Genomic DNA, 12,236 nt, shown 5'->3' with positions numbered 1-12,236 from the left:
ATTCCAGTTAACACAAAAAATTCGTTTCTGACTTTTAACCTTCAACTATTTTCTCTTTTTGAAAAAGGTTACATATTTGTGTATTTTTCTCTTTGGTATCAGATTAATCTTGGTATGAGAACAAACATATATCCTACGTTTAAGAAAAAATGGCTGTATCGGTTATTCGGAAAAAGAAAGAATTTATTTTGAAGCATGATATACGAGGGGATGTCAATACGTTTTGAGCCTTGCATAGAAAAACACAAAATATTGGTATGAACCACATCTATTTTTCAACATAGTCCCTTTGTGAGTCAAGACACTTGTTCCATCTTTTCTGCCAGGCGCTGATGCCATCTCTGTAGAAAGCGCCAGTTTGGTCCTCAAACCAAGCCTCAGTAGCTGCAATAAGCTCATTATCATCCTGAAATCTACGACCAAGCAAGTGTTTCTTGAGATTTGGGAACAGATGGTAATCACTTGGTGCCAGGTCTGGAGAGAAAGGGGGATGCGGCAAGATTTCGTACCCGCATTCCTGGGCTGCAACGCGAGAGAGGTGTGTACTGGAACATTGTCTTGAATACCACGTCTGATCTTGCCCCGGCGCTTCTCCTTGATTGACTGTCGCACTTGCCTCAACACGTTAGCGTAATATTCCCCATTCATTGTTCTTCCTTCTGGTAAGTAATCTATGTGGATGACGCCTTTGCTATCCCAGAAGACTGTCGCCATTACCTTCTGCACTGATCTGGAGGCTTTGAACTTTTTGGTCCTGGGAGAAGTGACATGTTTCCATTCCACGGATTCTTGTTTGCTCTCAGGATCATAGTGGTGGATCCAGGTTTCATCACAGGTTACTAGCCTAAAGTGAAAATCTTCTGGAATCTTGCTGTATCTGGTTAGCATGGAGTTGCTTATGGTGACCCTTGTTTGCTTCATTTCATCTGTAAGCATTCTTGGCACCCATCTTGCGCACACCTTAGACATGACGAGATGTTCATGAAGAATTGTCTCGATGGATCCGTGTGAAATGCCTGTGGTCTCCTCTAACTCGTGGAGTGTGATTCGACGACAATTTTCCAGCACAAGTCTATGCACTCTGTCAATGTTTTCCTTACTAGTGCTTGTTGTTGGGCGACCTGGACGGGGGTCATCTTCAAAACTCTCTCTACCATGCTTAAATTCTTCGCCGAGTTTCCTTCAAGAACTAAAAACTTAATTACTACTCTAAACTCAATTTTATTCATTTTCACTGCCGTGAGGGGGTCTCTTTCTGTCAATGTGAGCTGTTCAATAACTTCTGGGAGTAGGATACCAAAACGTATATATCACATCAGCTACACCCCAAGGTTCAATGTCGTACCATAGGCTGTGACACCTGGGTATGAAAAATGCTCAAGGCTCAAAACGTATTGACATCCCCTCGTATGTCTTACCAGGATACTTCGGATGCTGTGGTGTTTACGGAGTTGAACGTCGTAATGATTCAATCTAACGAAACATTCATGACATTCAGACATTCATGATCCTTGATCGCGCCAGAGGTCTTCTGATATGTGTATCACATCTCCGTATAGATATGTGTTAGTTTAAGTCATTTGTCTAAGGCTGACTGCCTTCTTTGACTTAACGTCTGAAGTGCAATGTTCCTTAGTGGCAACTCAACAAAACTACACGTCGAGCAGTCGTGATGTGTTACCCAACAGTACGATTTTCATAGCGTACTGATTACTGCTTAACCTTCTCAAATGGCATTATATCAAAGGTCGGATTTCAGCTCGTTAACAAGTATAGGCGGGTTCATTGGTGAATAGAAGCATGAAAAGTTTCAGTAAACAGGTCCACCACCTTTTCGCGAAAACATGCTATCATCTGTATTTGACAGTCAACCACGTGTTCACGATGTTACTTGTAAATCGACTTTGCTTAAAACGGAGATTTGTTCTGGATTTGGAAAGGGTTTTGTCGGTTTTATTTTTGCCAAAATAACACTGCCAAACAGTGTTCCTGCCCCTATAATAGCGGATATGAAACAAAATGATGATATTTTAGCGTCAGAAATTCCTGGAGCGTACATAACACTTTGGGACAAACAAACACATCCACACCAACAATGGCTGACACATCACAAAGATATACAAAGTACAGTTATATTATATGGTATTATGACGGGCGATTTGACAAGGAGCTTGTTGAGGAGAGTGTTGTCGCAATATGATTAACAAATGTGTGATATAACATGTGTCAGGTCGTCATTATGTTTGATTACATGTTTCTGAATGTATACAGATTTACAATCTTATTTTACTCACATAACCACGACTACTTTGTTTGATAACTAAAACGATAAGAAATATAGTTTCCCCTCCTGATGTAGATTCTACATAGCGTTTGCAAGTTTGAACGACACTTGTACTTCAGTGGTTTAATGGTCCTCTAATTATAACCGACAGACTTTCCTAAACAGCCTTTTTCATTTCCCAAACAAAGCCTTCTTAAACAATTGTCTAATTGCTGTATAATGGCGACTATATCATCTGTTTGGAATTACTGCCAAATAGTGTCCAGTTTTTTTTATGGAAAGGGGAGCGTATCCTTTCCTACCAGGGGCGGTGGGGTAGCCTAATGGTTAAAGCGTCGGCATATCACCCACATCGGTATTAGTGTGTGCAGCGGATTTCTGGTGTCCCACACCGTGGTATCTCTCACTCACTTACTCACGCACTCACGCACTCACTCATTCACTCATACACTCATTTCCACGTGTAGTCGGTAGTCCCATATGCCAGCAAAACGAAGTCGTCTCGTCACTGTGAATCGTCTCACTGGATGACGCAGAGATGTGGCTGCTGGTGACGTCACTGTGAATCGTCTCACGGGATGGAGCAGTGATGTGGCTGCTGGTAACGTCACTGTGAATCGTCTCACGGGATGACGCAGTGATGTGTCTGCTGGTGACGTCACTATCAACATTTAGTTGCGTAGGTGAATAACTTGCAGATAGCTATCATCTTGGAGTGTTGTGACTCTGGGACGTCCACCTCTGGATCGATCACATGTCTCGCCTGTTATACTGAAACGGTTAAACAGTCGAATTATGGTTTGTCATGTTCAACTCAATGTCCTTGCAATATGGCTCTTGGAACCACCCATTTGTGACATTCCTGTGGCTCGTTCCAGTCAGTCTTGGCATTTTCTCGTCATTGTTCACGTCATACAGGTTTTATACCCTTTGTACGAGAAGTGTTCGTGCATAGGTTAATATTTACAATTTTGTGAAAATTCGTGCAAAACACGTACACATATTCTGGGTTGCCTTTTGGCCTATGGAACATGATGAGCTGTATACAATCAGAGTTCTTCAACGGTTTTAGGAGTTAATACGCAAATTTGGGTTCGCAGCAACAATTACACTTGTGTACTTTCTTTTGCTCGTCAGTTTAGTTTAGGGCAACAGCAGCACTGAGCGTCTTCATATTCTGAAGAGCAGGTTTTGTGCCAATTTTAAACCATAAGGTGTTGTAACTAATGCATTAGTGATGTGTACCTGTATACGCAAAGGTGTCATATAATTGGTTTTCACCTTCTTACGAAGCTCAACTTCATTAAGTTGCATTTGATAGACACCAAACGTGTCCTTTGCACTCAACGACGTAAATGGGAATCTGCTAAATGTGTATCGTCAACGGCTAAGAATACACGTATCTTCTCATTGATCAAGTGTTCTGATACTAAGCCAGAGTATCTAGTTGAGAGAGCCTGACAGAAGTCCATGGATAATGATGATTACTGGTCCATCCTGGGCCCGTTGAGGGGATTGTTCTGCTACACGAGAGAAACAATGACCTCCTACTTCAACCGCGCTTCCTTCAGTCACGTTCCTTGTCATGGAAATGAAATATAGACAGCATTAGTTCCACTCACATGTTTGTAAATTGACGCAGTCATTTGGATGCCTCTTAGAGCGGTAGTACCACAGCAGCGGTCCCATCATGGCTGTCATGATTGTGCCAATGAACGAGCTATGACAGGTACTTAAAGATGTGCGCTTGCTGGTAGTAATAAAAAAAACCCCTTTCCGTACAGAGACGGAATATCTGCCAAAACGCTATGACAGTTGCATTCGAATCACTGTGAAATCGGTGTTTGAATGGAATTTAAAAGTGACACGCACAGGAGTTTTTAGGCATGTCAACTTCTTTATTATGAGGAACACAAGGTTTCGGTGTATATCCTTACTCCATCTGAGATATGCTCCAGAACATTGTGTTCCTCATAATATAGAAGAAAAAACACTCTTAACAACTCTCTTATCCATGAAATACGCGTTGCCTAAAAGCTAGTCGTATCCTGGACCACACAGCAACTGTCCTAAACACTTAAAAAGTTAGGTATTCAAGGAGCATTAAGAAAATGTATCACACATGTCGAACGAGAGCATTGCAATGGCGAAATGTTTGTTTGAAGCTTTGAATTAACAAATTTACCAAGCTAGGAGCACCGTATTTACATGCATGTGTGTTGAAAGTGGTAACCGTGTAAATTGCTCGAATGTATTAAATGTACTGTTCAATAGTTTATTTATTTCAATACTGAAAGGCCTCAGGCCTATAGTATAAAACACACATCATACTACTCATGATATAAAGTAGTATAATATCATGGAGTCATATCATACCATATAATGCTGTATCACGTCATATTAGATCATATGATATCAGATGGTACCATGTCATGTCATGTCGTATCATATATGTTCTCACATCGGAAATAGTATCATACCATATCATAATACATCATATCATCGTCTCACGTCATATCCTATATATCATATGTCAAAGATCAGCTTGTACATCATATATAATGGCATATCAAATCATATACATGACATTTTAGCAAATGTAATATAGTATCATGCTAAATCACTCACTTCTCGATATCACACATATCTTTATATCATTTGTAGGGCGCACTCCATATACATATCATTTATAGAAGAATTGTCTGGATAGCATAGCTTTGTGAATAAAAATTGCAATATTTTGGATTACCTTTTCATTTGAACACGTCAACAGTGAAGAGAATTTGGCAATCGATGGATGTACAAAATAGTATTCTTTCATATATTTTCTACGTAGTGTATCAAATGCTGGACAGACAAGAAGGAAATGATATTCGTCTTCTATTGCATTGTTAGTGCAACATTTACATAGTCTATCTTCTCTTTTTATATTCATAAATCTCCCCTTTTCAATCAATAAATCATGGGATGAGCAACGAAAACGTGATAATGCTGTTCTGAATTTCTTAACATTTACACATGATAGATAACCTTCAGTATAAATGTGGGTTTTTAGTGTTGAGTAATACTTACACTTTGTTGATAATGAAACAATTCCCAACCACTTTTGTTGATATATGTCTTTTAATCTTTGTGTGAATGTATTTAAAAACAGTGATGGGGCGAACACTTTTTGATCATACCATAGGTTATGGAATCCAGTTGAGAAGAGTAGGTTTTTTACTTCTGATACCCAGTTCTGCTTACCGTTTTCATGCAACAATAACATCATTTCATAACATTTTTTGGGTAAACGGTGTGATGACATGTTTAATAACTTTATCCAATATTTGATCACTCTAGTTTGCTGGAATATGTGGAGGGGAAACCTGCCACATTCTCCATATACCATAACGTCTGGTGTGCTCATCTTTACTCCGAGAAATGTTTTACAAGCAAATAGGTGAACTTTTTCTATACAATCAAAGTATTTCAAGCCCCAAATTTCGGCACCATAAAGTAAAATCGGACTGATTTTGGTGTCAAATATTCTAAAAAAGGATGCTAGATTTATATCTCCTAATACTCTCAGGTTTCTTAATATACCGATTAGAGCCTTACGTGCTTGCACAGATGCGTATTTTGTGTGTGTCGACCATGACAGAATGTTTGTAAAATATACTCCAAGGTATTTGTATGATGTAGTTCTTTCTACGACATTACCCTTATAATACCATATTTCCTTTTTCGATAGTTTACCTCCTTTCTTGAATGCAATTATTTTTGTTTTATTCATGTTTACACTTAGACAATAATTTTGGCAATAGGTTTCTAATTCGTTTATCTGCTTCTGTAGGCCGTTTATAGTGCTAGAAATGAGAACAATGTCATCTGCAAATAATAAGAGGAAAAGATAGAACATATCGGGATGCAACTGGATACCATGTGAGCAATTTCGCTCAATCTGTACCGCTAGCTCGTTTATGAAAAAAGAAAACAGGAACGGGCTGAGTACGCAGCCTTGCCTAACTCCAATGTTTACATCGAATGTTGCAGACACCTCGGTGTTGTTTCTAACACAGGCTTTCACATTTTGATATATATCACTTAATAACTTACTCATTTTGGGGCTAAGTCCATTCATGTTAAATAATGACCAAAGTTTATGTCTTTGGACAGAATCAAATGCCTTAGAAAAATCAACAAACATTGCATATAGCTTACCACTCTGTGTATTCAAATATCTCTGGATCACACTCTGTAGTATAAACATGTTATCGGTTGTTGTGTAACCCTTTCTAAATCCTGCCTGGGCTTCATTTATTTTGTCCATTGATTCACCCCAAAAAATTAGTCTTTGGTTAACAATCGATGTGAACACTTTACTGAATATGCTCAGCAATGTGATTCCTCTGTAGTTATCTACTTTATTTAAATTTCCTTGCTTATGTATAGGCACTATTATCCCAACCGACCAGGCTGTAGGAAAGGTCCCTTTTTCTAATATCAGATTAAAAATCAATTCTAAATACGGTAGAAGAAGATCAGCAGAGTGTTTAAAGAATTCTGGAATTACATCATCTATTCCCGGGGATTTGTTAACTTTAAGGTTATTGATACTTTCTAGAATCTCTTGTCTCGATATAGGAGAGTCAAGTATATCTTTTGAAACGTCACTGGTTGGGTTAGAGTCTTCTGGCCCACCTTCATTACTTTTTGTGTCTTCCTCGCTACCCGTATTTTGACATGCAAATAAGTCTCTAAAGTGGTGGAACCATTCCTGGGTTTGGATATCATTATAAGAATCCTTTTTCTTATTTAGGGATTTAAGTTCCTGCCAAAATCGTTTTGAGTCATTTATATTTTCTTCTATTATTTTTTGCTTATTGTTATAAAATGAAGTACGTTTATATTTGCAGAGGGCATTATATTTATTTCTTAACAGGTTATACTGTATCAATGAGCATTTATCTTTATCTTTCCTGAACCTATTCAAAGATTTACAGCGTTCAGCTTTGAGTTTTCTGCATTCATCGTCATACCATTCGTTCAGATCATTTCTCGTACTTCTACACTTTCTTTTCATATCTGACGCTGCCAGGCAAAGGGCATCTACTATAAGATTAACGCTAGTGTCTATACATGTGAATGCACTGTCCACAGATTTATCTAAAATATCTTGCACAGGGTCCGAGAGAATGTTCTCTCTGAAGGAGTCAAGCTTGTTATGATCCCAAACAAATCTATAAGTATTCTTACAACCAGATTTCGTACGCGACGATTTCACATGAAGCGTACGTAACTTCATAGTGAGCGGAAGATGCGTTGACTCGGGTCGAGACGTTATCTCAAAATCAGATACATATTCAAACAACGGTGCAGATGATATAATATAATCGACGACGCTTGCGCCGTTATTGCCAATGAAAGTGAAATCTCCAACTTTAGTGTCAGACCCACATCGCCCGTTCATTATGTGTATGTTAATTACTGCACAGAGATCCAGAAAACATTTTCCAAAGTTGTTTATTATCTTATCGGCAGAGTAACGCACTTGGTTGAAATTATCACATATAAAGTCTAGGAATGCAAAGTTTTGATTTTCAACTTGTTCAAGTATATCGTCTTCGACAAAATCTGCATCTGTACCTGTCCGTGCGTTAAAATCTCCACCGCATAAGATCAAAACATCTTCGGGGATGTCACTAAGTATTTGCAGTAGACTATCTTGGAAAATACTAATACCATTTTTACATGATAACACAGGTCTGTTGTACCAGGTAGATGATTCTGGGTGTACATAGACACAGGCATATAGAATATTCTCATCCAGACCAAACATCTTTTTGTCAAACATAATAAATATGGAATTTTCAGTGATTTTCGACCACAGTAAAAACTTCTCAAACTCTTTTTTTATCAAGACAAATATTCCACCAGATAATCTACCGCATTTAGCAATTCGTTCAGCATGTTTGCTTATCGAAACGTAGTTTGAAAATACATCTTGTATATACAGATCATCTACCCAAGTCTCAGTTAAACCTATTACATCAAAACTCTGTAAGTAATTTATAAAGTCGGATTCAGAAAGTTTATGGAAAATTCCTGAAATGTTCCAAAATATAAAATGGATGTCTTTATCTGACACATTTGTGTTTTTTTTTTCGCTATCTTTATTGTGATCATTGTAGTGTTCTAAAGGATTTTTGCGAGTGTTCTCAGCCTGGCCTAACCCCTATCTATTTTGTGTTCTGTTAGGACGGCGTGATGCAGTCCTATTCTTGTCTGTTTGACGTTGCTGACGTGGTTTGGCTTGTAGATTATCGCTGGTAGTTTGAGGGGGTGTGTCGCTCTCGTTTACCCTGAGTATTGGGGCATCACTTTGTGCTGTCTCTCTCGGCTCCTCAACAAGTTTGTTGCCTTTGTAATAAAATCTCCTATCTGGATGTAAACTTCTTTTTCTAGCAAGCTCTTGTCTTTGTGCAACCGTGAGATCATTGGCGATGCCAATACCCTTTTCCTTCAGAACATCCCTCATTTTAACACTATGCCATTTATCCTCCCAGTGTAGCATTTTCACAACAACAGGTCGATTTGAATCTGATTTCTTAGCATTTATTCTGTGGGCCCTCTCTATGTCTCTTGGTCTTAGTGGTGGTAGTTCCTTCACTCCCCTTGCAGTATTAAGCACTTCCAGAACCTTAGCCTTGCTTTCAGTGTATGTCTCTTTACCTGAAGATTCTGGAATACCATACAATACCATGTTATTTCTCCTACTTCGCTGCTCCTGATCCTCTATCCTCGTCTCTAACTCACACAGATAGTCATCTGCGTCTTCCATTCTCTCAATCAGCGAATCTATGTCTAGTCTGAGTACATTCTGAGTACATTAAATGTAATAAACGTATTGACTGAGAGAAGTGTTCGTGGGAATTATTATATATGTGTATGGGTGTAAATTCCAAGTGTATGCATGCGACGGCGTGTTTTCGTTGCTTCATTTCAACAGGTACTGGTGCGACATGAACCGTGGATGCAGCCTGTAGCATTGCACCCTACATACTCAGGGCATAGACAATCGATCTTTGGCCTGATAAGCCGATCGCCTTGCCGCTCTATTTAAGAATAAAACCACGGAACTGCCTTCATTCTGTTTGTTCTAGGTCGGAATTTGCTCTTGATCTTTTGCTTCTGTGTTCTACCACATGTCTCATGGTCAAATGTGCAGGGGTCTTTGAATTAGCAGGGCCATGTAGAAAGTGGTCGAATAGAGGAGGGCTTTAAATATATAATGGCACTTAGAATGTGGTCGTATAAAACATGTGTTGCATGAGGCCTTTAAATACACAATGCCATTTAGAAAGTGGTCGAATAGAACATGTATTTCAGGAGGTCTTTAAAAGCACAATGCCATTTAGAAAGTGGTCAAATAGAACATATGTTGTATGGGTCCTTTAAATAAATACACAGTACCATTAAGAAAGGGGTCGAACAGAACATATATTTCATGTCTTTAAAATACACAATACCATTCAGAAAGTGGACGAATAGAACAGATATTTCAGGAGGTCTTTAAATACACAATGCTATTAAGAAAGGGGTCGAACAGAACATATATTTCAGGAGGTCTTTAAATACACAGTGCCATTTAGAAAGTGGTCGAATAGAACATATATTTCAGGTTTTTTTTAAATACACAATGCTATTAAGAAAGGGGTCGAATAAAACATATAACGGGATAACGTCATTTAGATAGTGGTGAAATGTAGGATATTTCATAGGGGATCTCCAGGAGTTGAGTCCACGCGTGTCTGTGATTGACAATTCGTTTTTAGGGCTTTTTTAGGCGGCAAATATCTGACATTTCCAGATGGAATGGAACATACTGGCCATTTTTCCCGAAACTGTAAGATTTTAACCTTTATCAGTTGCCTGGAAAACACATGTAATTTTGTAAGACGGATGATGGGTCGTATTTAGGGTGGCCATTAATCTTCCAGCTTTTTATTTTCAATTAGCATTACTTTGAGAAAGCGCATTTGAAAAAAAATACACTTAATTTGCTTTCCATTTTTGAAGACAAAAGAGACATTCGTGTGTTATCCAGGAATGGTAACTCACTGTTTCCTGTTCATGTGTTTTTGTCGAAATGTTAAAGAGAGTCGACAAAGTGAGGTTTTGAGACTTGAAGCAGGGGAATCATTAAAATCGTAATTGATCGTGTCCGTTCATGTTACAGAGTGCGCACTCATACCAAACTGAAGGATTAGCGTTAAGTTATCAGTTATCAGTTATAGGAACTAACTATTAGGGATGAGGTGGTTCCACTGAATGAGAAAATGCTCATCCAGTAATGAAGTTGTGACATGCACAAGTGAGTGTATTGGAGATCTGTAAAGGCAACGATTCAATGTTTCGATTAAGAAGATTAAAGTATCATTATCGCGTGAAAAAGGCATTGCTCTTTGACACACAACAAGAGACATCGCTTTGGTTCCCGGACACATGCGGTAGTTAAACTGCATCATTCGTGGTGATAATGGGCATTGATTGGCATGGATGGCTGTTACATACGATTTAATGTGGTGTGAAAATAGGATAACCACCTGGCTTAAAACTATTGCAACAACGAGTACCTTCGTTGAATCTATTTTGATATCACAGCCGAGAATAGAGCCACCTTTTTTTTCTCCGGACAGGCACTAGGCCATGGGCTAGCATATCATAAACAAAGTATAACGAGTACTAGTGTGGTCTATTTCATTGCTTATTGATATGATGATAGATGTGTTACTGGATCTATCGTAACCACATTTTGTAAAAACATGCAAGGATCAACGAATGAAGGCTTTCCTTACATGTGTCATGTCTGAGAATCGTGTCCAAAGATGGATTGCCAGAATATGTGTTTTTGCTAAATGTAAAGTACATCTTTTCAGTTTTTTTTGAGAATCAATATACATGACAATGGTGTCTGTTGTCTTAAATTATTCTTTCTGTAAATATGAGGTTCATCCTGCATACATTCAAAACAGCGATAAGTTTAGATATCTGACATTGACACAATACAGGAATATGTGCTTTTAGTTATACCATCCGTAAAACATAAGGCCCGAAATGAGATACACATCGATAGTATCATCCTTTTTCGAGTGGTCTTGTCTTGTCACACGTGGGTTGTAAGAAAACAAGAACGATGGTATCCTTTTACAGTCGGATAGTTCTTATGAAAAAGATAGTCACAATTATTTTTTGTAGCAACAGCGATGCAGAAAGTGAGGAAAATATTTGGGAACAGCCATACCTTCAAACAGATCCTATTCACATTTCAATGACGCCGTTTAACAATCAGCTGTGTGCAACCAACTACTTTATATACAGATGTGCTTTCTTAGTGTACATGTCACACCCCAATAAATCATCAGCTGTGTGCAACCAACTACTTCATATAAAGATGTGCTAAGTGTACATGTCACACCCCAATAAATGATCAGCTGTGTGCAACCAACTACTTCATATAAAGATGTGCTAAGTGTACATGTCACACCCCAATAAATCATCAGCAATGTGCAACCAACTACTTTATATACAGATGCGCTGTCTAAGTGTACATATCACACCCCAGTAAACCTTCAGCTGTATGCAACCAACTACTTTATATACAGATGCGCTGTCTAAGTGTATATATCACACCCCAGTAAACCTTCAGCTGTATGCAACCAACTACTTTATATACAGATGTGCTGTCTAAGTGTACATGTCACACCCCAGTAAACCTTCAGCTGTATGCAACCAACTACTTTATATACAGATGCGCTGTCTAAGTGTACATATCACACCCCAGTAAACCTTCAGCTGTATGCAACCAACTACTTTATATACAGATGCGCTGTCTAAGTGTATATATCACACCCCAGTAAACCTTCAGCTGTATGCAACCAACTACTTTATATACAGATGTGCTGTCTAA

At 38.5% G+C, this 12,236-nt stretch overlaps 2 protein-coding genes across 3 annotated transcripts in view; one reads left to right on the top strand and one right to left on the bottom strand.

Moving 5' to 3' along the window:
* The window catches only part of LOC137296757 (uncharacterized), a 100,334-nt gene that overhangs the window by 68,604 nt on the left and 19,494 nt on the right, over positions 1-12,236 (top strand). The gene's annotated exons all lie outside the window — the stretch shown is intronic.
* LOC137296398 (uncharacterized) lies at positions 4,655-6,386 on the bottom strand. Its single transcript, XM_067828198.1, has one exon. It carries the CDS (start codon positions 6,384-6,386, stop codon positions 4,968-4,970), a length of 1,419 nt encoding a protein of 472 aa, XP_067684299.1. The 3' UTR covers positions 4,655-4,967.

Source organism: Haliotis asinina, chromosome 9, assembly GCF_037392515.1.
Source record: "Haliotis asinina isolate JCU_RB_2024 chromosome 9, JCU_Hal_asi_v2, whole genome shotgun sequence".
NCBI lineage: Eukaryota > Metazoa > Mollusca > Gastropoda > Lepetellida > Haliotidae > Haliotis > Haliotis asinina.
Note: the sequence above shows the minus strand (reverse complement) of the source record. Positions and strands in the feature narration are given on the sequence as shown.

Excerpts from the sequence above, each read along its gene's own strand:
- LOC137296398 (XM_067828198.1), bottom strand. The coding sequence starts at position 6,386 with ATGAGTAAGTTATTAAGTGATATATATCAAAATGTGAAAGCCTGTGTT.